The sequence below is a fragment of the Bidens hawaiensis genome, unplaced genomic scaffold (genome assembly GCF_021521415.1).
Source record: "Bidens hawaiensis isolate Kalapana, Puna unplaced genomic scaffold, B.hawaiensis_p1.1 tig00014910_1, whole genome shotgun sequence".
Taxonomy (NCBI): domain Eukaryota; kingdom Viridiplantae; phylum Streptophyta; class Magnoliopsida; order Asterales; family Asteraceae; genus Bidens; species Bidens hawaiensis.
The window spans coordinates 437,120-464,576 of record NW_027492323.1 but is presented as its reverse complement, the minus strand read 5'-3'; the positions used below and the strand labels follow the sequence as shown (position 1 = coordinate 464,576).

Here is a 27,457-nt window from a genome sequence, read left to right as displayed (position 1 = left end):
GGTTAAGACAACATTGTCTGGCTAGAGTGTGGGCAATGGAGTTCTCGAAATTTAAGAAGTGTTGGGCCTAAATACAAGAAAGTCGTCGTTTTGAAAACAAATATTAAATTTAAGACTAATCTTATTAATCGCAACACCATCTAATAACAAATAACGGTACTTAAAAAAATATTCATTTTATTCGGCCAAAACAAAAACTGAATTCGGTTTGGCCCGACCTAAAAAATCTTCAAATCGAATAAACCAAAAACCAAACTGAAGAACAGCCCCACACTTTGCAACGGGTTTATATTCGATTAGTTCAAAACCAACCAGGCAACACCAACTATGCGAGACTATTTCGGTCTGGTTTTGAACACATTGTTTTTTACGCTTCACTCGTTTAATAAAAAAAAAACCATTTTAAAATACAAGTAGCAGAAGATGGTAATGCCATATGACCATAGATTGAATATAGTCTCGTATACTCATAATAAATCTTAAAAATTAGCAAGTTGTTTGGAATAAATGAATAATTAGCTGCCAAACGCGTTTAAATGTTCAAATTGATTAAAGTCAACATGAATTCGAATCATATATAAGGAATTGCATACAATGCACTCTCAATTGTTCACATTTCAAGTGTTATTAGTCTTCAATGATGAGTCAAAGCATTCACGGCAATCTCCTTGAAGTAACTGGTACGCTATTTCCGTTAACATGAAAGCATCCAGCTCTCGTCCCTACTAATAGTTTAGCTATTTGTGGGATTTACTGGGGAATACTGTATCTTGTTGTAAACATCATGAAATTTGTTCTGATTGTAATAAGTTGTTTTGGATGTGTTAAAATTGTATTTAATTTAAGATTCATGAATCATGAACTAATTTTGTTTTTTCATATGCGATTTTAGTTGTTAGTTGCTGTAAACTGAAGGATACGGAATGGATTTCAAGGCAAGACCCTTATGTTTGTATCGAATACGGTAGCAGTAAATCGACCACTCGTACCTGTACAGGTTAGCTTTCTCATTCTCTTCTAAGAGCATCTGTAGTAGGGCGTGAATCCACGGCCAAATAGGCTCAAAAATGCCTTAACACCACCACGACTTTTGTGTAAATGGGGCGTTGCCCATGTTGCCGTGTGCGGGTCCATTATGTGACCTTTTTTTTGTATTTATTAAAGAGGGCCAACATATATATTTTGTTTTTTTTTTCTTCTAAATTTTTATTTGTTTAATTAGCGAACATTATTCAACCATTACATTGGCTTGAACCTATTACGCTTAAAACTAAAAAATTTTAATGTCTACATGAAGATGCGTTTCTTAATTTTGTTTTACGTGGTATAGATGGAGGCAAGAACCCTACATTTCAAGAGAAGTTTGTTTTTACCCTAATCGAAGGATTGAAAGAGATGAATGTATCGGTTTGGAATAGCAATACGGTGACACACGATGATTTCATCGGCGGTGGAAAGTAATTACTCATCTTATAATCTTCTATTCGTCTTTGTTGATGCATCATCAGTTTGATTTCAAGTGAACTGACAATTTTATTGCAGGATTCCATTAGCAAAAGCTCTTTCTCAAGGGTTTGATGATAGTAGTTGGCCTTTACAAAGTACAACCGGCAGGTTTGCGTTTTAATGCGTTTTAAACTTTTAATTAAATTAAAAAAGAAAAAAGAAATGGTATAAATTTGTAATGTTATATAATTCTTTAATTAAGCCAACAACCAAATTACATGTAATTAATCATTTGCATTAAGTCTTTAAAAAAGATAACATTTTTATAAGGAAAAGAAAGATCCAACCAGGAAAAAAAATACGAAATTAATTAAAATTTTGTTTATATAAAAGAGAGAAGCTTATTTCGTATTTTGATGATATGCAGGCATGCCGGAGAGGTTCGAATAATAATGCATTATACTACTGGCAATGTAAGTTATATTAACGCTTCAGAATTACTCTTTTGTACTCGGGGCCTATTCGTATAGTAAGATGTTTGCTCTTTATAAGTATGATAGTGTGTTCAAATCCTTACAAATCAAGATTTTATGGATTTAAGGAGGAAAAGAAATTTGTCGTTCAAAAAATAATAAAAAAAGTACTCTTTTGTGAATAATATTTCTCTAAAACTAAACAAATTTTTGTAAATTTGTTTTCCTTACGCAGAAACCATCAAAAGATTATGCTCAGAAACCATCAAAGGGTTATGCACCAACAGCACTGTCACATGTACCACAACATGCACATCCAGCGCCCATGTACGCTGCCACACCACCAGCGGCCATGTACCCCGCGCCACCATCGGCTTATCCTCCACCAGGTGGCGCATATCCTCAACCCTACTCCACCTACCCACATAATACTAGTGCGTATGCACCATCGCCGGCTTATCCTCCACCAGGTGGCGCTTATCCTCCACCTGGTGGTGCTTATCCTCCACAGCCGTATCCACCACCACCAAATCCAGCTTATGGATCACATTATCCCCCTGGTAATGATAAATTTTCATTTACATGAATCGATGTTATGGTTTTTATATTTTCATAAACGATCGTTTTGATTAAAAATGGTTCGAGTAATTCGGTTATTGAAGATGTTCGGTAATTCAAACTAATTTTAACTAATAATTCTGAAAATATCTTAGTTGAAATAAATTATAACCAGTTTTTTTAAACATATAAAATAAATGGCATCTAATATGTGTATTTATAAAACGTGATAATAAAAACTTTTCCAATTTACAAAAGGCAAAATATATATAAGTTGACTTAATAATCGGTTTGGTTATTTATATATAATCATAACTGAATCATAAAAGTCGCTAAGTCGGAATTTTTTATTACGTTTCGATTTTTTCTTGAAACTCCTACTTTTAAAATTGCACGTTTAACGCTCTTAAAAGAATTTATTATGATAACGAAACTAACATTTTGTATTTTAATTTGCTTTCATTATCAGGTTCTCCGTTCCCTGGATTGTATCCTCCGCCACCTTATTGATACATAAGTTCGGTGACAAATTCATATCCGGTAACGAATCGTCTTGTTATCTTCGAATGATGTCAATTTTTTTTTTATGTAAAACAAAAGTTTAAAAACGATGTTTGACAAAATCATTTGATGTTTAGAATTTTATAACTGGATCATGACGTTTTAAAATTTTGTCAAATATGTTTTTTCTTTGTTGAAAAATCACAAAATAATATAATTTCATTACAATTGTTGAAATAGTTACCAAATGCCATTGGCATATGTTATTGTCACTTGTCATATGATGTAGTTATTTATTTGATTTCATTTATTGTATTATGTTGTAAAACAATAGTGTCATTATGAATCTTATTAAATCGAGAATTAATCGGCGTCTAGTCGGGATTTTTGCAACATTGTTTCAAAGTGAGCTACTACTAAAGAGTTTGCCCGGCCAAACCAACCTGAAGGGCCGAAGTAGATAAAGCTTGGTTTCAAGTCGGTAAAACTTGATCATGTTCCCCTTGAAAACTGGTTCTAACCCGACCTGATTTGGCCAAACCCGGTTTTGACTTTTGTTGAAACAACCTGAACCGGCTGTTTGGTTTGGGCCAAAAATTCAATTTGTTCACTTCTGCGGAAAACATTTTAAATGGGCTATTCTTTGGGCCAAAACTGGTCTTTGTCTGATAGGTTGGATTGGGCTACCCAATGAATGCAATACAATTGTCTGATTTTACTTGATTATTTGACCATTCTAGTCTAATTGTGGACAAATATGTTAATTTAAGAGTAAGTTATATGATGTGTGAGTTAGCCCGTCTAAAAATACAGGAATACCTTATTACTTTGTTTTAGCTCGACCTTTGAAAAGCATACTATTCAAACGAGATATACAAAAAGTTATATTGGAGTCTTGAAGTGAAATATACTTCAAATTCGATTTAAGGTCAAACTATTGTACATATAAGATACGAGGAGTGTTGTAAATGTGTGTGTGTGTATAAGGGAACGAGTCTAATGAGAAAACACGCCTACGCCATCTGATAAAGTAAAAAAAAGAAAACAATACATATTATATAGCAGTCAGTACTTGTTTTTTTAAGTTTTAAGTTGTAACAAATAAAATAGAAATTTTGAATTTAAACATATACAAAATATTGTTTATTGAATGTCATTATTATTTTTCTTGGCACCTATGACCTATTGGTCGTTGGTACGAGTTCAACTCACAATTATGATGCGTCGGCTCAAATCATAGCAAGTGCAAAGTTAATCTATAATTTTGCTATTGATTTTTAAGGGGGCCAAATGAACATGAACTTTTAGCAGCGTTTGCAACTACCTCAAATTCTCAAATAAGTTTTTCTTAGACGGGATGTTAACTGTTCATACTGATTTTTATATTTTTGCCTAATTAACTCGATAACACCATCAAAGAGAAAATCTAACACCGGAATAAAACCCTGTTGAGAAAATCTAATCACTACCCCCACGCGTTTATAGTATAAGGTAAGGTGCAAACGAGCCGAGCTACTCGAGATCGGCTCGCTAAAAAACTCGATCGAGCCCGAGCTCAAGCTCGAGCCTAAAAGTAAGCTTGTTAATAAACGAGCCCGAGCCCGAGCTTCAATTATCAAGCTCAAGCCAGCTCGCGAACCTAAACGGGTCTGCCATTTATATAATTTTTTAAAATATATATTTAATAATTACTAATTAATTTATATAATGTTACCCGGAAAAAATAAACATAACTAAATAACATATTATTTTATACATACAATTATAATAGAAGAAAATATATAAAAATAATTATAATTACACAAAAAATAATTGATAAATAGTAAACGAGTCGAGCCCGAACCGAACTCAAGCTTGAAAATCTACTCACGAGCCCAGCTTGAACTTTGAAACTAAAGCTCGAAACAAGTCGAGCTCTGTGTAAGTTAAACGAGTCGAACCCAAGCTCGACTCGGCTCGTTTGCACCCCTAGTATAAGGTAAATAGCAAGTGAACACATGCTTTGACAAAGTTATTATTACGTAAGACAAAGATTCGTTAATGACGTCATTAGTAATTAATTAAGAATATATTAATTTAATTCAGCATTTATTGTTCATACACGTTCATAGTGTGTACACTACAACGTAAGTTGGTTAGACCTTCTATAATATGATTTGGATCTACCTCGTATTTTCTTTATCAGTTTCTTGTTATAATTAATATTATCATGTTTTATTTTCTAATATTCAGATTTATGCCAAATAAATTTTGTCAGATGATTTAAAAAGGCTTGTAAGTACGATAATGACAAATCTGATCACGACGTTTTATTAATTTACATAACGACGATCTAAAGCCTGAAGGTTTAAAATTTTTTGTATACAATAAACATTTGTAGGTCTTGTTTTATTGTATTTTGTTATAAAATATCGCGTATTTATTATTGTATTTTGTTGTAACATAGTGGTATTTTAAACTGTTTAAATGAAAATTTTCATTATATATTTTTAAATTTTAATTTAAATGCAGTTCAAATAATGTGTTTTATTTAAAGAAGTTGCCCATATGTCAAAATGGGCTAACTCTGTATTATTAATGGGCCAATGAACACAAAACAATTCTCACTAACTATTTTAGTTTCATGATTCATATCTCAAATTTGTTTTTGTATAGTAGTTTTAAAATTTTATTTGTAAGACTATATCTAGCGGTTTTATCATAAGGGTATGTTAAAAGTGACACGCCGTTATGACTCTAATTTAGTAACCTTTTACAAAGGTGTAGACGTGCAGTTTTTTTTAATAAAAAATCTCGATTAAAGAAAACAAAATTAAATAGTTAAAATTAATGCATATGTTGTTATTGGTGGAAGGTGGTGGACCCCGTATAAATTCCATCTTTACCCCGTGAAAGCTTTGGCGGGCTCTCATTAGCGCCCCATGTTAGCTATCCCGTAGTGGTGTTGGCGCCGATAACCCATTGACACTGATGTGGCCGTTGGTTGACACCCCTTAGCTCTTCACTACAAACAGTCTTAAAGCATGTTAGCTGTATGTAGAGGTGCATAAAAAAATACGAACTCGAAACCATACCTGAAAAAAATACCCGGAACCGGTTTTTGTTATACCCGGGTTTTTAATATCCGAACCCGTACCCGACCCTACCTGTAGGGTACGGATAGGGTATGCATTTCAGTACCAAAACCCGTACCCGGAACCGGGCCCAATTTATACCCGGTAATACCCGAAAACCAGAAGCAGTTCCATACCCGGAACCGGGTTTTTCCATTACCCGAAACCGGGTTTTTCAAATACTCGATCTCTACCCGAAAAATACCTGAAAATACCCCTAAAAATTGTGGCCCCTTAAAAAAATCCAATCTATACCCGAAAAATACCTGAAAATATCCCTAAAAATTGTGGCCCCTTAAAAAAATCCAATCTATACCCGAAAAAACCAGGGAAAAAACCCCAAAAATAGGGTTTTTCAATACCCGAAAATAGGGTATTCAAATACCTGGTTTTAGAATACCCGAATCTATACCCGACCCGAACCCGATGCATAGGGTATGGTTTTTAGAGATAATACCCGGACCCGAACCCAACCCGGGTATTACCAATACCTAATTTTCCAATACTCGGTCATACCCGATCCCGGTTCCATACCCAAACCTGAACATTTAGAAAACCTGATTTATGCACCTCTAGCTGTATGTGTCCTCAATCCATCGATGAATGTGTTATGTAGTATTTGATATTTTTCATGTATTATATTTTGTTCCACCCTCAAGTGACAATTATAAGTAAATAGTTCAAAAAATAACATGGGTAAAAAATCAAAAATCTGTAACTATATATACGTCATACACACAATTGAGGGCTATTATTATTACTATTACTAGATTTTATCTCCTATACTACGAGGTTGTTTCCATTTTTCGTTTCCAATATATATATATTTTTGAATTTTAATTTTATTTATTGTAAGAAAGTTAATAACATACTTAGGGTTGAAGATGAAAGAGTTTTACAAGTAAATGAGATGTTATAACTCGTTTAAAAGCTTATGGGTTTGGTGAGACACATGACCCGCTTATTTTATTTTATTTTTGCTATAAAATTGTTTTTAATTATAAATAATATATATATTTTTTAAAAAATCATATATTAATTTTTAATATATTCCTAATTTATCGGATTTTCATATCAAATATTTGATGAGATTAATTTTTAATATAATGAGATGTTATAACCCGTTTAAGGGTCTTATGGGTTTGGTAAGACCCATACCCGTGAATGCGGATCAAATGCATGAGAAGCCTCCATTTACAAATAAAGCAATCTGGTGGGTTGAGAAAATGTAAGAAGCAACCAAAGAGCTTTTAAATGTTTCGTTTATATATATATTTAAGATTAAGCAGTGGCGGATGCATAGTAATAGGAGGGGTAGCCTCCGCTACTCCTCAACTTCTCGTCAATAGTATAAAAAAATTAGGTCAGTTTCCGTGTTTCGTTACCCCTGTGCGTTTTAATCCCAACCAATTTAAAAATTCAACCCAACTAAAGCCCAAACAAAGGTGTAAAGCCCAAACCAATAAAACTCCTTAACCTTTAAAATAATACATGTTACACTTAAAACAAAAATGCTGGTCCTTAATTAATCAAAAACTGCCACCACCGTGACCAAACACCACTGCACTGTTGCGGGCTGCCCTCTATAGGTCTGCCCTTCTCCTCCTCTGGTTACCTGACCAGGTGACCTCCACCGCTCCACGCTGCATCCGAGAAGAGGTGGTTCACCGATTCGAACCCTCTTTCACTGTTCGACCTATAGTTTCTCAATTTAGGTATTCTTCAACTTTTAACTAAAATTATAATTGTTTATATAAATTGTTTATATAAATTGCCAGTACAGAACTATCGTAAGTTTTTTAAAATTATTCCCGAAAGTTGTTGATGTACTTTCTTTTTATTAAAGAAGATGGGGAGAGTGTGCAACGATAAACTAATGCGAAAAGTATTCTTAAGTATTTTAAGAGTTTTGATTTTTTGTTTTATATACACTTGTTAGACGATATTTTAGGCCTCAGAAATGCTCTATCAAAACATCTTCAAACAAAAAAGTCAAGACTTGTTAGAAGCGCCTAAGTTGATAAGTGGGACAAACCGAGCATTGAATAATCTAAGACAAAACGGGTTTGACAAGATGTTGGCTAGAGTGATATTTTTTTTTGTGGAAAAAACAAGATTAAGATGTTATATGACGGAAAGTTATGGTAATCAACGAAACCGAGTTTTTAATACCGTTTTGGATTTGCAAATTCAAGAACTTGGAAATAAATTTAGTGAGATCTCAACTAGTTTGATAGAAAATATGTCCGGTTTAAATCCTTGTGATTCGTTTTCTAGGTTTGACGTATCGAATATAGTGGCATTTTCTGATATATATCCGAATGACTTTAGTAATGAAGAAAGATGGTGTATTTTGGGTGATCTTACGCCCTTTTATCACACTTTAAAGGAAGATGATAAATTTGTAAAATTTGGTGGAATGGGTGACATTGCTCGTGTAATGGTGGAAACTGGAAAACACACCACTTTTCCTTTGGTTTATCGTATATTGAAGCTAGCGTTGGTTTTGCCGGTTGCAACCGCAACCGTTGAAAGTTGTTTTTCTAAAATGAAGCTTATCAAGACAGATTTGCACAATCGAATGGGTGATGAGTATTTGAACAATGCTTTAATTTGTTTGATCGAAAAAGAAACACTTGATAAAGCAAAAGAAGAGGATGTGATGGCTTGATTTCAAGCTTTCAAAAACCGAATGGGAGAAATATGCAGCCCATGTGTTCAAATTTATTTATCATCGTGTTTCTATTTTTGTTTAGTTTACATTGTATGAAATACGGTTAAAAAAATATTTTTGAGCGTTACTCCTGACATTTGGTTCTAGATCCGCCACTCACATTAAGATTAAGATTATTATTATTATTACAAAAGAAACTTTAACCAAATACGTAAGACAAAGATTCGTTGGTGACGCAATTAGCAATTAAGATACATTAATTAATTTAATCCAGCATTTACGAGTCATACACTCATACACGTTCACAATGCACACCACAAACTAAGGCCCATTTATGTCCTCTTAACTACAAAATTGTTACTTGTTACTTGTTACTTGTTACTTGTTACCCCTCTATAATATATTTCTTTTGGATCTTCATCTTCCTCGTTATAATTTATATTATCATGCTTTAATTTTAATGTTTAGATCTGTATCAAATATATTTTGTCAGGTGTTTGAATATTTTTTTTTTAAAAAACAACAATAATGACAAATCTGGTCACGAATTTTTCTTAATTATGGCATGAACTATTTTTTAATTATTGTCAAATGCTCAAGAACTTCGGAAGACTTAACGGCTTAAAATACAACAATAAAAAATAAAAAAGTTGATTCTACAAGACATGTCATTGTGATAATAGTATATACCTTAAAAGAGAGTATAGATGCACATGAAAATGCTAGCAAATTCATCGGACCATTCGTAATGGGGCATTATATTATATGTACGGATAAAGCCCCTACATCTTCTCATGCTTTATAGGGGCGTGAAAGGGCATGAGCCTTTCTACAATAACGACATTTGTGGCGTGAGGTGACAATGATTGAAGCACATTAAGGGGCATTAACCATTACACTTGTTTTTGGCTAAAAAATGATTATGTATAGTCTAAGATAAAACTATTCGACACACAAGTTAGCAAGATCAGAAATATGCCTTATCAGACTTAGAATTTAACAAAATCATTACAGGACCCAAATAAACTGGCCTAATGTTGACGGTAAACAAGTAAGAACACAAGAATTTACATGGTTTGATCTAGACTGACCTACATCTACATGCTACAACCAAGATATATTATTACCGTTCCCATACTTGTATATTAAGGAATTACAAGTGCAAGATATTCTATATAAATAGATACATATTTAATTAGGATCTAACCATGTTAAACAAAAAAAAACCATAAATGGGCCACAATAAGATATATGGAGCCGGTTAAAAACCTTTCATGTCTTCGTTCTTCATTAAGCCCAATAAAATCGTGATTTAATGTAAGCTGCCCAAGTCTCCACAACCCCAAGGCAACACTCACTAGAAATTTGCTATGTTTTGACAATTTGAATCTACATAATAGAGCATTTAGAGCATTCTCAACCCATCCCCTAAAATTATTACCGTTGAAGAGAGAAGTGTAAATTATAGGGTGGAGATAGAAAAGGTAATGATTTTTTTGTAAATTATAGGTTGAAGAGAGAAAACTGTAATGAAAAAAGTATAAAAATATTATTTAATTGAACAGGAGAGAGAAGTGTAGTGCTTTTTAGTGTAATTATATGATATATATGGATATAGGGATAGGGAACTGAATGATAATGATGGGTTCTTCAAATTATGAGTGTGTTCTTCATTTTTTTAGGTTGTCATTGGAGTAAATGTGAGTGTATAAAAGATAAAGGAAAATTGGTTTTAAATAATCCCAACTATCACCTATTAGTAAATAACAGGCCCAATTTTGCACTTGGCTGGTGGCAGTCCTAACTAAAGGGGTATTTGTTCTTAACGGGTCGCGACTAACGGATGTTAACCCCGTTAGTGATTTGCTGACGTTGACCTTCTTCTCCAGCCGGAAACCTACCGGAAATCTGCAACTCGCCTCCATTCTCCCTAATATCGTTACACCGTCTCTCTCTCAATCTTTCCCCTCATACGAAACCTAACCGACGTGTCGCCGTTGTTATCTCCGGCGAAGTCCACCCTCGTCAATAGTGCGTCATTCGAGGTAATTGACACTTCATTCGACTCGTTTTGACCCCCTTAACAAAAGCCCTATGCTTATTTTGTAGATCGTGTAACATTGATTTCGAATTTTTGAAAATAAGATTGGGTTTGGTATCTAGGGATTGGCCATGGAAGAAGATGTAATGTACTTCATTTTCAAATTTTCGATGTGTTTTGAAAAGGGAGGGAGACGCGATGATATTAGAGAGAATGGAGGCGAGTTGCAGGTTTCCGGCCGGAGAAGAAGGTCAACGTCAGCAAATCACTAACGGGGTTAACATCCGTTAGTCGCGGCCCGTTAAGAACAAATACCCCTTTAGTTAGGACCGCCACCAGTCAAGTGCAAAGTTGGGTCTGTTATTTACCAATGGGTGATAGTTATGATTATTTAAAACCAATTTTCCAAAGATAAAATGTTACTGTTTATGGTTAGATTTAGAGAAACATTGTTTACCCTCTATAATTTTTTAAAGTGGTTACGAGTAGAGGAAAGATAAAATGTAATGATAAATGTATAAAAAGTATTATTTAATTGAAAATGAGTGAAAAAAATATCGAATTTAGTATAATTATAGATTTTTAGTGGTTTTTAGTGTAATAGGATAAAAATTTGATCTATTCATAAATGCATTTAATGAAACTAATGATAATTAAATGACCTCTATGATATTATATACTTAAGAAAATATCAACCAATTACACTAAAGCTTCATGCTATTTTCACTTAACCCGCAATATATAAGTAGTTCCCGTATAGAATTATAATTAGTAAACACTTTCAATATTGTTTAATTTATTAAAACACAAATTTAATATACAATTTAGATCTCAATAACATCTGTTAACTCACCTTTCTATAATTTCTTTATATTTTTATTTATCACGCTACTTTGCCAGTACAGAACTATCGTAAGTTATTTAAAATTATTCCCGAAAGTTGTTGAGGTACTTTCTTTTTATTAAAGAAGATGGGGAGAGTGTGCAACGATAAACTAATGCGAAAAGTATTCTTAAGTATTTTAAGAGTTTTGATTTTTTGTTTTATATACACTTGTTAGACGATATTTTAGGCCTCAGAAATGCTCTATCAAAACATCTTCAAACAAAAAAGTCAAGACTTGTTAGAAGCGCCTAAGTTGATAAGTGGGACAAACCGAGCATTGAATAATCTAAGACAAAACGGGTTTGACAAGATGTTGGCTAGAGTGATATTTTTTTTTGTGGAAAAAACAAGATTAAGATGTTATATGACGGAAAGTTATGGTAATCAACGAAACCGAGTTTTTAATACCGTTTGGATTTGCAAATTCAAGAACTTGGAAATAAATTTAGTGAGATCTCAACTAGTTTGATAGAAAATATGTCCGGTTTAAATCCTTGTGATTCGTTTTCTAGGTTTGACGTATCGAATATAGTGGCATTTTCTGATATATATCCGAATGACTTTAGTAATGAAGAAAGATGGTGTATTTTGGGTGATCTTACGCCATTTTATCACACTTTAAAGGAAGATGATAAATTTGTAAAATTTGGTGGAATGGGTGACATTGCTCGTGTAATGGTGGAAACTGGAAAACACACCACTTTTCCTTTGGTTTATCGTATATTGAAGCTAGCGTTGGTTTTGCCGGTTGCAACCGCAACCGTTGAAAGTTGTTTTTCTAAAATGAAGCTTATCAAGACAGATTTGCACAATCGAATGGGTGATGAGTATTTGAACAATGCTTTAATTTGTTTGATCGAAAAAGAAACACTTGATAAAGCAAAAGAAGAGGATGTGATGGCTTGATTTCAAGCTTTCAAAAACCGAATGGGAGAAATATGCAGCCCATGTGTTCAAATTTATTTATCATCGTGTTTCTATTTTTGTTTAGTTTACATTGTATGAAATACGGTTAAAAAAATATTTTTGAGCGTTACTCCTGACATTTGGTTCTAGATCCGCCACTCACATTAAGATTAAGATTATTATTATTATTACAAAAGAAACTTTAACCAAATACGTAAGACAAAGATTCGTTGGTGACGCAATTAGCAATTAAGATACATTAATTAATTTAATCCAGCATTTATGAGTCATACACTCATACACGTTCACAATGCACACCACAAACTAAGGCCCATTTATGTCCTCTGAACTACAAAATTGTTACTTGTTACTTGTTACCCCTCTATAATATATTTCTTTTGGATCTTCATCTTCCTCGTTATAATTTATATTATCATGCTTTAATTTTAATGTTTAGATCTGTATCAAATATATTTTGTCAGGTGTTTGAATATTTTTTTTTAAAAAACAACAATAATGACAAATCTGGTCACGAATTTTTCTTAATTATGGCATGAACTATTTTTTAATCATTGTCAAATGCTCAAGAACTTCGGAAGACTTAACGGCTTAAAATACAACAATAAAAAATAAAAAAGTTGATTCTACAAGACATGTCATTGTGATAATAGTATATACCTTAAAAGAGAGTATAGATGCACATGAAAATGCTAGCAAATTCATCGGACCATTCGTAATGGGGCATTATATTATATGTACGGATAAAGCCCCTACATCACCTCATGCTTTATAGGGGCGTGAAAGGGCATGAGCTGTAACATCCTAAAAAATTTTAATGATGAATAAAGGAAGTTATGTTTAGTGATTTCGCGTAATTAATTAATATCGGGTAGGGAGCGGGTCTTGGACGTGGATTAATTGAGATGGGTTAAATGAGAATGGGATTTCAGGGATATAAATACCCCCAAAATCCCAAAATATCTTCATTTTCACCAAACTCCCCAACACCCCAAAACACACACACACCACACACATACCGCCGCCGGCCGGCCGAGCCAAGGGAAGAGTCGGGCAGGTCCGAGAGAGAGCGATTAGTGTACTAGCAAGTAAACGAGATCCAAACAAGCCCAAAAAGGTATGATTCTTGATCTTTGAAGTTTAAAGATCCAAGCTTTTTTAGTGTATAAGCGACCGAAAATGGTCGGGAAGCGTAGTGGGTGATATTGAACCATAGCAAGGGTGTTAAAATCGCTCAAAATGCTGGAAAGAAACCGAACAGCGGCTGTCTGGGCAACTTCGCCTGCATCTGGGCAACTTCGCCTTCAAAGCGATGAACTTCGCCTGCAAGCTAAGTTCGCCTGATGAACTTCGCCTGCAAGCTAAGTTCGCCTGATGACAACTTCGCCTGAGGCCAAGTTCGCCTGATGACAACTTCGCCTGAGGCCAAGTTCGCCTGATGACAACTTCGCCTGAGGCCAAGTTCGCCTGATGACAACTTCGCCTAAAGCTAAGTTCGCCTAAGGTTTAACTTCGCCTAAAGCTAAGTTCACCTAAGGTTTAACTTCGCCTAAAGCCAAGTTCGATTAGGAAGTAAACTAAAAATCTAATGAAAAATGTGTTAAGACATTAATGGAAATAAAATTTTTCCAAGCTGACCTGGCAGCTCGACCCCAGCCAGGGGCTCTGCCCCTTGGACCCTGCTAGGGGCTGCCGCCCCTAGACCCGCTGCCAGGGGCGCTGCCCCCCGGACCCCCGTTCGTTGTGGGTCATATAAAGATAGACATACATTATGAGAAGTGATAGTTAATTGATACGTATACTTGTTATACAGTCAGCCGTGCACAACTGAAGAAAGGAATTACGATTAACGGTGAACGTAACCGTGTTCAGGTGAGTTTCTAGCCCCATTCCTTGTTATGTTTTCGGGGCTGTGTGCATACTTGATGTGTTGTTAATACATTTATCCTAAGTGATAAGTGTATGCCCTATGTGATATATGTGTTATGTAAGAATGATTGCTTGATGGTACGTGAACGATCTTCGGATATTGCACGTACTGTCAGGTTGTAATGCTATGTATAAGGTAAGTATAATATGAATGCTTATGCGTATGAACGTGATAGAGATAATAAAAGAAGGAAATAATGATGTATGGTCGTATGGTTACGAAAAGGGGTACCGAGCCCTAATAATACTCGAGGTATGATGTATGGTTGTATGGTTACGAAAAGGGTACCGAGCCATAAAAATACTCGGGGTATAATGTATGGAACGAAGAGGGAATCGAACCATACTAATATTCGAAAACTAGGGACCAGACCCTTATAATATCTGTGATGTTAGGGACCAGACCCTTATAATATCTGTGATGTTAGGGAATCGAACCCTTCTAATATTCGAAACTAGGGACCAGACCCTTATAATATCTGTGATGGTAGGGACCAGACCTTTATAATATCTGTGATGTTAGGGAATCGAACCCTTCTAATATTCGAAAACTAGGGACCAGACCCTTATAATATCTGTGAGGTTATAGGGCGAAAGGCTCTTTAAAACGTATGATTATGTATGTAAAGAAAGTATGAAGGTAAAAATGAAAGTAAAAGCACTTAAGTGTGTATGAAAGAAAGTTAAGAGGTTAAGTATGAAGTATAAAGAATGTATTGTATGATTATGTGATTAACTAGAACTCACTCAGCGTAGCTGACTTTTAGTATGCACGCAGGTGAGTAGGATGAGACAGCTGGCTTGAGCGGGGACACATGGCAGAAGAATAAGAGCCTGGCATCTGAAGACTTACGATGTTTTAATTTTAATGTTTTAATGTGAAAGACAAAGGACGTTTTGAGACAAGTTATGAAATATTGTAATGTTTTATGAAAGTTTTATATTCCGCGTAAATGTTTTAATTAACTCTGATATTTAGAACTGTGTTTATGAGTAAATCCAACACGAAAGTAGGGTTACCGGTAACGGGGCCTTACAAGAGCCTTTCTACAATAACGACATTTGTGGCGTGAGGTGACAATGATTGAAGCACATTAAGGGCATTAACCATTACACTTGTTTTTGGCTAAAAATGATTATGTATAGTCTAAGATAAAACTATTCGACACACAAGTTAGCAAGATCAGAAATATGCCTTATCAGACTTAGAATTTAACAAAATCATTACAGGACCCAAATAAACTGGCCTAATGTTGACGGTAAACAAGTAAGAACACAAGAATTTACATGGTTTGATCTAGACTGACCTACATCTACATGCTACAACCAAGATATATTATTACCGTTCCCATACTTGTATATTAAGGAATTACAAGTGCAAGATATTCTATATAAATAGATACATATTTAATTAGGATCTAACCATGTTAAACAAAAAAAAAACCATAAATGGGCCACAATAAGATATATGGAGCCGGTTAAAAACCTTTCATGTCTTCGTTCTTCATTAAGCCCAATAAAATCGTGATTTAATGTAAGCCGCCCAAGTCTCCACAACCCCAAGGCAACACTCACTAGAAATTTGCTATGTTTTGACAATTTGAATCTACATAATAGAGCATTCTCAACCCATCCCCTAAAATTATGTGAGGAGGGTTTGTAAATTATAGGATGGAGTTATGAGTGGTTGTGAGTGTAAATTATAGGGTGGAGATAGAAAAGGTAATGATTTTTTTGTAAATTATAGGTTGAAGAGAGAAAACTGTAATGAAAAAAGTATAAAAATATTATTTAATTGAACAGGAGAGAGAAGTGTAGTGCTTTTTAGTGTAATTATATGATATATATGGATATAGGGATAGGGAACTGAATGAGAATGATGGGTTCTTCAAATTATGAGTGTGTTCTTCATTTTATTAGGTTGTCATTGGAGTAAATGTGAGTGTATAAAAGATAAAGGAAAATTGGTTTTAAATAATCCCAACTATCACCTATTAGTAAATAAAGGCCCAATTTTGCACTTGGCTGGTGGCAGTCCTAACTAAAGGGGTATTTGTTCTTAACGGGTCGCGACTAACGGATGTTAACCCCGTTAGTGATTTGCTGACGTTGACCTTCTTCTCCAGCCGGAAACCTACCGGAAATCTGCAACTCGCCTCCATTCTCCCTAATATCGTTACACCGTCTCTCTCTCAATCTTTCCCCTCATACGAAACCTAACCGACGTGTCGCCGTTGTTATCTCCGGCGAAGTCCACCCTCATCAATAGTGCGTCATTCGAGGTAATTGACACTTCTTTCGACTCGTTTTGACCCCCTTAACAGAAGCCCTATGCTTATTTTGTAGATCGTGTAACATTGATTTCGAATTTTTGAAAATAAGATTGGGTTTGGTATCTAGGGATTGGCCATGGAAGAAGATGTAATGTACTTCATTTTCAAATTTTCGATGTGTTTTGAAAAGGGAGGGAGATGGTGTGATGATATTAGAGAGAATGGAGGCGAGTTGCAGGTTTCCGGCCGGAGAAGAAGGTCAACGTCAGCAAATCACTAACGGGGTTAACATCCGTTAGTCGCGGCCCGTTAAGAACAAATACCCCTTTAGTTAGGACCGCCACCAGTCAAGTGCAAAGTTGGGTCTGTTATTTACCAATGAGTGATAGTTAGGATTATTTAAAACCAATTTTTCAAAGATAAAATGTTACTGTTTATGGTTAGATTTAGAGAAACATTGTTTACCCTCTATAATTTTTTAAAGTGGTTACGAGTAGAGGAAAGATAAAATGTAATGATAAATGTATAAAAAGTATTATTTAATTGAAAATGAGTGAAAAAAATATCGACTTTAGTATAATGATAGATTTTTAGTGGTTTTTAGTGTAATAGGATAAAAATTTGATCTATTCATAAATGCATTTAATGAAACTAATGATAATTAAATGACCTCTATGATATTATATACTTAAGAAAATATCAACCAATTACACTAAAGCTTCATGCTATTTTCACTTAACCCGCAATATATAAGTAGTTCCCGTGTAGAATTATAATTAGTAAACACTTTCAATATTGTTTAATTTATTAAAACACAAATTTAATATACAACTTAGATCTCAATAACATCTGTTAACTCACCTTTCTATAATTTCTTTATATTTTTATTTATCACGGTACTTTGAGAAAATAATACTCTAAAATGATAGTAGGGTGTCTTTCTATTGCTTCAATAAACAAGAAGCTTCAATCCTGTTGAAACAACTTCTAGCCTAGTACCACCAAGTTGCATTAAAGATTTTGTATTTCTTGCACGTATGGATATATATAACAACAAATATTAATACTTCTTACATACATAGACCGGTATAACAAAAGAAAAATGGCAATGATTTTTTTTTTATTCTATACAAATCACAAATGAGCAAAGTCATCTCACCTCAACTCGACTTATTTCGCCATGAGCCGATTTCCGGTGATTTTCACGCGGAGAGATGTATTAAACTTTTAATGAACAATACTTTATGTATTATTAAAAGGCAAAACCTTTAAAAGCATTAAGGTTGAGATGTCTTGGTTTCAAATCTCAAAAATAACAAAAAATTAGAGGTTAAAAAGAAAGCGTAACTTGTTAACTTGTTTTTCTTAGGCTCTTGTAACACAAGTTTGATATATTCTTTTTGGCCATCTTCTTTTTTTTAGACTTTTGCCACAAAAGTTTCACATATATATATACTTTTTGGCCTATCAATTTTAGCTTCTTATATTTACTTTTTTACCTCTTAAATTTTACAATGAAACTTTTGCCCTATTAGCTTACATCTTTACTTTTTGGCCACTTAACCTCGGTAACGAAACTTTTGTCACAAAACTTTTATAGTAATAAATCAAACCATACCCACCGACATCCCGCCACGTACCTTCCATAACGCACATTAGCTTTCGAGCATGTATTGTATTACAACGAGCGGATAAAAGTACTTGTTTGTTTTAAAACTTAAACATGATTTTCATAAAGACTAATATAGTCTCCCATCTTATCTTATCTTACTATACTACTAAAAGAAAATGTTGATAACTGTTGATGCTTAGGTGTCAAGCTTGCACTTCCTAATTCCTAATATCTCATCTAATTCATTCTAACTATCCATGGGCCATGTGTCAAATCATCTTGTCAATTGGGATATAACATAGTGTGGATTTTATTCATTATTAAGTTAAGTGTTGTTTCCACACCTGAGATTTGATCAACTACGCAACTTTATTACCTTAATTCAGAAGCATTTTGAGAATCACATTAACTGAAATAACAACCCTTATTTATTTTTATCATTCGACAAATCCCGGGTTCAAAAACGTGTGTGTGTGTGTGTGTAAGGGTGGGTTAATTTACAATAACCACTTATAATTACATTACGTACACGAGAATATTGAGCGACGATTTCAATTTCAATTTCAATTTCAATTTCAATTTCAAAATCTAATCACGCGGTAGCATATTTATAGATAAACCTAAATCTAATTTCACAATGAGAATCACATTAATTGAAATAACAGACCATATTTATTATTATCATTTGACAAATATTGTGCAATACACGGGTTCAAAAGCTATTAATATATATAGAAAATGAAAAATAAATTGGGTAGACAAATCGGACTTTATCTAAATTTCTTTATTTGTGAATGTTTTTGGTTACGGGTAAAAGAAACAACTAAGAAATGAAAGGTCGTATTCGTGGGGTCCAAGCTTCATGAAAATATAGGTTTCGACCCGCCAACGAAATGCACACCAAGCCCACACCCATCAAGTACTTACCCTTTGTTATAAGCATTTAATAATTAATATCCTAAATACAATACTAAAAATATAAATTTGAACATTAAATTCCTATTCAGCAATTTTTTTAAACGGTCAACGAATCCTCCTAATGGGCTACTAGCTAAATTCACCACATCGGATATATTCGTCTTTCGATTCAGGAAAAACCCTCGCATAAGGTCAACGCCTGTGAACACTCGTCCGAAGGCACGACAGTGCGGTGAGATAAACACCGTTCAGTTCAAGGATCCACCTAGTGAAAACCACCTACTCATCTAGTCTTTCATCATCACCCTGGTGCCTCTGAAACTAGATGCCAGGGGCAAGAACCGAACCTGGGTCACATGAAATACCAAGTTTCTCCCTTACCACTCTACCACTAACCGAAAATTGAAATTATCAGATGCCATCAATTTGATTAATAGCTAACGGACTAGAAACAATATAATCGTTGATTTTAGGATAAATCTAGTAAAACATGTGAAAATTCAATGGCAATCGTAAATGTGCTATATTTTGAGATTAGATGGATCGATTAGTTAAACCGAATAACTATTAGAGGTGTCGTCTTGCTTTCTAACGTAACATTTGATTTACGTATTTAATTACATATTTGTGATTTTATATTTATGTGTTTCATTGGCTCTTTTTTGTTCTTTTTTTTGGGTTCTTATGTATATCCCGGTATAAGAATTTATATTAGTCAGATTATATATATTAATTTAGAGCTTTGTTATTTGTTAAAAGAAATTTGTCAGCTAAAAAAATGTATTTTAGTCCGAGAATTGACAATTCACTCCACCTAAATCGATTTTTTTCTGCAAGTTTAATATATTTTATAATGACATGTTTCAAATTTATGGATGATACCAAACAGAAAAAAACAAAATTGTAAAATGATTAAATCTCTACACAAAAATATATTCCAAATTTAAAAAAGCCACAAAAGTAAAAATATGCAAAAAGAAAAAGAGAAAACCGATTATCTTATCATATCTTATGTATTTATTTATATCTCTTAAAAATTAAAATGAATATTTTCATGTAACTTTTAGATCTAAAGTTAGTTACCATCAAAAGAAATAATATTTATCAAAACATATATAATAACAAGTTTATGTATAATGTTTAGCAAATGAATAACTCGACTTTCATAAACATGTTAAAAAAAGGTCAAAAAAAGTTATTAGATGAATTGAACAAGTTTAAAGTGGTTCAAAACTATTGATACATATGACCTATTTAATCTTTTCCAGAAAAATATTACAATCATGGTTTACACTAAAACCATTGATAAACATAAATAGCAATTCCTAGATATCCATGTTAAATACAACAAAAAAAGTACCTTACATAATCTAAACTACCAACCTTTTGATTGTGGGACATACCATTTTACCATCAAGATGTCTCGTTAAACACCATTATTACATTAATATTTGTATTTTATAGTAATGTTTAACAAATAAATAATTCATAATCAAAATTTGTACAGATGGTCCACCCGGACCGTTTTGACTTAACACACAAAACTATCGATTTCATTTTTAATGTGTCGTTCAAATCACAAAACCACCAATATTATACGTAACTACGTTATGAAAACATTCTCGTTAACGGGTTCAAGTGTACAATACCAAAACTAGATTGTGCTAGAACAAATAACAGATAGAAAAAATTTTCTGTTTGAATACATGTGGTTTGATTGTTCCATCTATTTGCATACAATTTCGAAATCTTTAATGCTTTGAATACAAATATATTTTAATTAGATCGATTTGTATACCACTTCCAAACGGAGTTAAACAGATCTGTTAAACCCCAAATACATCAGGGGGTATATTTTTGTTAATTTCAATTAAAAATTAACCCCTGCCAAATTTCATATAAGATCAATTGAAAAATAATCCTAGCCCATTAGAAATTTAGACAGAGGTTAATTTTTTAATTGAAATTGATGAAAATATCCCTTGACGTATTTGGGGTTTAAGAGATTTGTTTAACTCCGTTTGAAAGCTGTATACAAATCGATATAATTAAAATATATATGTATTCAAAGCGTTAAAGATTTCGAAATCATATACAAATAGTTGAAACATTCACACCATACATATTTAAACAAAAAAAATTTCTAATCGATATTATGCACCTTTTACTCTTGTTACATTGCTTTTATGAATATAAAAACCAATATATGGTATTGTCACTATTATGTAACATTGAATAGTATTAAAATAATGTAACACTAGTGATATTAAATACTCTATAGCTAGTCACGTCTCTCATAATTACCTTAGTGATTTCATAAGTTTCTATATTAATTCTCAATAATATTATCCACCGAAAACAGTGTGTATAAATATAAAGATAGGACAAGCGTGACACCCGCTCTGATTTCATCACTCTCTTTTCATCTCTCTCTAAACCTATACATATAGAGAGAGAGTAAACAGTTTTCTAGAGAGAGAAACTTTAAGACACACAAAATGGATGAAACTTAACTTCTCATCTTATTCTTGTAAACCCAATGGCAATATTATCACCATACTCATCTTCTTTCTTAGACACACTATTTTGCAATGAAGAACAAGATTCATATTATTATGAAGGTGAATTTACACAAACCACCCTCCAAGATTCATGTGATGAACACTTTCCCCCCCTTGACCAAGTGGACTTGAGTTGGGAACATGAAGAGCTTGTGTCTCTTTTAGCTAAAGAACAAGAACAACATCAACAACAAGACCCTTGTGGTTTTGATCTTGGCAAGAATAGTCCCTATGGTTTGGATGCTAGGAAAGAGGCTGTGGATTGGATCTTGAAGGTTAAAGGGTGTTATGGGTTTACCCCTTTGACTGCCATTTTGGCTGTTAATTATGTTGATAGGTTTCTGTCTAGCCTTCATTTTGAGGAAGATAAGCCTTGGATGATTCAGCTTGTGGCTGTTAGTTGTCTCTCTTTGGCTGCTAAAGTTGAAGAAACTCAAGTGCCACTCTTGCTAGATCTTCAGGTATGATACATTGATTCCTTTACATACACTTGTACTTTTTGCATATAAACTTGTATCATGATAAAACCATAAGTATGTAGCATAAGCCTCTCGGTTTTCGTACCAATAATATTGACCGTTTTGACCATAAAAACCTTAAAAAAAACTTAAAGAATTTTTTTGTTTACCCAAGTAAAGACTTCTTAAAGATCACCACTATATATAGTATTTTAAATGGCATGTTTAACTGTTGAGTTCTCCTTTTATTCACAGTTATACGTCCCAAAACACGTTATATTTGAGGCATTACTCCTTATGTACAACCATTGCGCCCCCAAACAAAGGTCATAAGGAAATACAGCCATAGATATATAATCAACGTGTTTTGGGATGCAATGGTATTATATAGTATGAGAATTTCATTGTTAAGTGTGATCACGTAAGATTAGTACTACTAAAATGGGTAAACACCTTATAGGTCCCCACTCGAAATAAAGTAAATATAAACTTTTCATGGACAAGACGGACAATATTGTTGGGACTAGAGTACGCGTTTTTAAATCTTTGACTAATTGATGTGGGATTTTGTTTTCTTGAATCTTTATTATAGATTGAGGACTCTAAGTTCTTGTTTGAGGCCAAAAACATACAAAAAATGGAGCTTTTGGTGATGTCAACATTGAAGTGGAGGATGAACCCAGTCACACCAATCTCATTTCTTGATCACATTGTAAGAAGGCTTGGATTAACCGATCATGTTCATTGGGATTTCTTCAAGAAATGTGAAGCTCTAATCCTTTGTTTAGTCGCAGGTAATTTATCGGTCGATTTAGAAAATTATAAAGTTGAATAATTCGATATCTTTACCCATAAACACACGGGGATATTAATAGGTTACGTAGTACAACCAAACAGAGATTTTAGGGAAAACAAGATAAACATAAATATATAAAATGCATACAACGAATAAATAAATAAAAATAATAATTTGCAACGTCTGGGATTTTACTTGTATGCTTGTTGTTTTAATTCTAACGTTGTTTCCATTTTGATGTTGTTTTGTTCAAGATTCAAGATTCATGTGTTATAAGCCATCAGTATTGGCCACAGCAACAATGCTTCATGTTATAAATGAAATCAATCCTCCCAATTCCATTGACTACAAAAGTCAACTTCTGGATCTTCTCAAACCCACTAAGGTTTGTCTTCTTTGTCCTTATGTTTTATGTACAACTCTCATTGCATATGTACAACATGTGATCCAACAAATGGTAGCAAAAGTACTTTGTTTGAAAAAGTCACAGTAAACACCCTGCTCCATTTGTGCTGGTTTATTATGCTTTAAACATGTACTTTATGCATACATTGATGTACTCCAACAGTCCAACAGAAGGGTAGTTTTGTCCTTTTGTGTTGGTTACTTCTTTAGATCATAATGCACTTGGTGTACATCTAATCTAATAACTACTTTTGCCTTTGCAATATATTTGGTCAAGATCATGTTGTGGATTTGGATTTGACACAACTTCGTTATTATAAAAACATAATGCATGCATTTAGGAGTTGTACCAACAAACAACCTAAAACTAAATTAAGGTTGAGACGAAGAAAACACGCATAGTAAAAATCACGGAATAGATAAGACTGTTCTCACAAAAAGCAGTATAATATTTTAGACTACTTACATAGTTACATGAACAACCTGTACTAACACGCATAGTTATTTTACACAGGACGACATAAATGAGTGTTACGATCGCATTATGGAGCTAGCTTACGATAATCACAACAAACGTAAACATGATGCAAACAAGACAACAACGTATCCGGTTAGTCCAGCTGGCGTGATAGATTTCACGTGTGACGAAAGTTCAAATGATTCATGGGACTTCAATGCTCATCATTTCCGCGAGCCTTCATTCAAGAAAACAAGAATGGATCAACACTTAGGGTTTGGGTTCGGTTCACTTATAAGAAGCGTTAATCAAGGGTAGTTGTAAGTTGTAACGAGCATGCATGCTATTAATCGTACGGTCCACTACTATATATAGACAATCCCTAAAATTATAGGTTAAATGACCGCCTGTAGTAGTGATATGTTGTTACGGTTGGTCGATTTCTCTATGATTTTAGGTCGTTTTAATGTGAGATAAATTAAATTGGGTAATGTGACTAATGTCAAGTCTTTATCTAGCAATGGACATAGATTTATTGTTGATATTGAGAATTAAATTCATGGGATATATGGAGGGAGTGTAACATATAAAAGGTGTAGTAGCTTCCTTGATATATTTATGTTGTCTAGTTCTCATAATTGTTGTGTGACATATGGTCCACTACTTTTTATGGGTACACAGCTGTCATGCAGAGCACACCATGCACACATTAGATGATGCCAAGAAAAGCAGGTGTTTTAATTTTGATTTTTTTTGTTGGTTAATTTTATAATTATTATCCTCACAATAATAATAATAATTCAAATATTAGTTGGAAAGTTAAAGTATATAATAACGATGTCTCAAGATATTGTAGCAAACCTAAAAAGAGACGGTGAGATGGGGCAAAAGGGCTTTTGACACGTGTTAATCCTTGATGGAAAAAGTATGGGACTACGGAAGCACGTTTAATATAAAAATTATTTATTTTACAAAACGTATATGGTTTTATGTAGGTGCTATTTGTTTTCTAAAAAAGGTTTGTGCGGGTTTTTTTTCTGCTTCGAGTATACCACACGCAGATATTATTATTTTCAGATTATTTTTTTTAAGATGTTTCACTAAAAAAGTTTGCGTGAACTCTTTTTTGTACGGACTTTGCCAATCCACTTATAAGATGTTTTAAGTTCTACATAGTGTTAAACACCATCACCAACAAACACCCATTGTCCACCACCGCCACCATTCACTGTCTGCCACCACCATCCACCATCCTCCACCACCACCACCGTCCACTACCACTACCACTATCACCGTTCAGCACCATCGTCCACCAACACCACCCACTACCACAGTCCGTACACCACCAACAACCTATTTAAGCAACATACTGACATTGAAAAATAAGTATTCTTCTTATATACTGCAAAGGTTTTGTCCACATCTTCTTCTACAGATATCTGTAGATGTGATCCGCAAACTGCAAACATTTACATCTGAAAAAAGAAACAACACCAGCTTATATATATGTGTGTATCAATGGGCGAACCCGAGGTGGTCCCAAGACCCTATGTTTTTTTAGTAGACTAGATTTACATGTTTCGTTCAAAAAGTTTTATATGTAAATAATAAGGTTACCCGTTTACGTTGAAAATTTTTATATATAATGTAAGGTTGCCCATTTCCGTCGAAATTTTGACCCCCCTCTCCCCGTCTCATTTATGAAAATTGTTACACGGATTGAATCCAAACCTGTGTTCGAAATTTTTATATATGTAACAAATTTAGGTAATTAATTAAGAGCCATAGTATATATTACAAAGAAATAAATAATAAAAAATAAAACTATATTATTTACTATTGTTTATTTAAGTTTTCAAACTTATATGCAGTAAAATTACTACTATATGAAATATTATTTTAAGTTGGATTGGTGTAATAGTGTTTCAATTTTTTACTTATGTGGTGGAACGACATCCTTTTCGTGTAAAACTGACATGGACGTAATTTATTAATTATGGATTGCAAACGTAAAGGTTAGGCTGAGGGGTGTGGGGCTTTAACGGGGGCGCTAGGGCCCTTCCGCTCGCGCCCCCAGGCGCTAACACCAAACCACCGGGGTGCTAACGGGGGCGCTAACGCGAAAAACCATGCAGGCATGAGCCTGTTAGCGGGAGAAGAGAGAGAAAAGCTTGTCTTGGTTTTAGAAAAAGAGCTGTTGGGCTCTTATTAAATTAAAAAAAAAAAATTTTTTTCCTATATAATACCCCATTTCACCCATTTTTATACCACAACTTCAAACCTTCACCCAAAATCAATTCATCTTCTCAACTTTTTTTAAAAAAAATGGCTGAAAATTGGTACCCAAACCTTGATTAAGATTATATTGACGACGATTTATGGTCGTCACCGCACCAACCGATGTTTTATTCGGAGCCGCAAGAATCATCCGGCTTTCAACCATCCAACACACAACCGTCTCCTAACTTTATTGTTCCGGAGACACAAGAATCACACGGTGAAGCTACGGGACCAAAAAGACGCGTCCACCGGAAAAAATAACTTGCAACGGACGGGTCGGGACCGGCTTCGACTCCGAGGACGAAACGGAAAGCCACTCCGTGGTCATCGGATGAGAAGGAAGCCTTGTGTCGGGCTTGGATAGTCATTTCTGAGGATAGGCGTTGCGGTAATTGTTTTAACGTTTTTAAAAATGATTTTTAATAAAAAAGTTAAATAAAAAAGTTAAATGGAAATCTAATTTATTTATTCATTTTGCAGCCGACTACCAAAAGAGTAAGATTTTTTGGACAAAGGTTAGGGAGACGTTCTACATGCTCGTTGGGAGTACAGAGCGGAACGCCGATATGATTTCGGGTCGGTGGTCCGAAATCATAAAATTTGTCTGCTTGTTTACTAATCTTTTCAACAGGAACAGCGGGCGTATGAGACCAAGTGGCAGTGATGATTTGGCGGTTTACAATTTCACGGTCGAAGAGTGGAAGCAGGAGTGTTTGCGGAGGTATGGGATGGTGAAGACGTGAGACGATTTAAAGTTGTGGGATAGGTTGAAAAGGTGTTCCAAGTGGGTTGAGCTGGTGGCGCCGGACGTTGATGCGGAAGTAGGGCCGAAACGGACTAAAACTAGTTCGTCTGGAGCGTATAGCACTTCAACCGGGTCGGATTGCCGCGTTGGATTCGACCTAAACATTGCGGAGGAGGAAACGTCTTCACGGCCGAGGAGGCGGCCATTGGGAAGGGACGCCAAGGGGAAAAAACCGGCTGAGGGGGAAGCCGTAAACATCGCCAATCTTGTTGAATCCCTCAGTAAATTCAACAAAACCATGGAGGTGGTCTCTTATGAAAAAGGAAAAAAGTAGAATGAGAGATTTGGACTTTCTTACTAGAGACTTCAGTAACCTAAATCTGGTCGATCAAATGCTAATGGAAAAG

At 34.2% G+C, this 27,457-nt stretch overlaps 1 protein-coding gene and 1 pseudogene across 2 annotated transcripts; both read left to right on the top strand.

Moving 5' to 3' along the window:
* Positions 1–640: 640 nt before the first annotated feature.
* Positions 641–1,976, top strand: LOC143548114 (16 kDa phloem protein 2-like). The gene is made up of 5 exons (XM_077039366.1): positions 641–680; positions 893–997; positions 1,331–1,457; positions 1,543–1,614; positions 1,874–1,976. The coding sequence occupies exons 1-5, from the start codon at positions 641–643 to the stop codon at positions 1,974–1,976; spliced, it is 447 nt and encodes a 148-aa protein (XP_076895481.1).
* Positions 1,977–21,787: 19,811 nt separating this feature from the next.
* Positions 21,788–24,500, top strand: LOC143548095 (cyclin-D3-2-like; annotated as a pseudogene). The gene is made up of 4 exons (XR_013137886.1): positions 21,788–22,370; positions 22,960–23,161; positions 23,418–23,548; positions 24,083–24,500. The product of XR_013137886.1 is annotated as a cyclin-D3-2-like (transcript).
* The last annotated feature ends 2,957 nt before the right edge of the window (positions 24,501–27,457 follow it).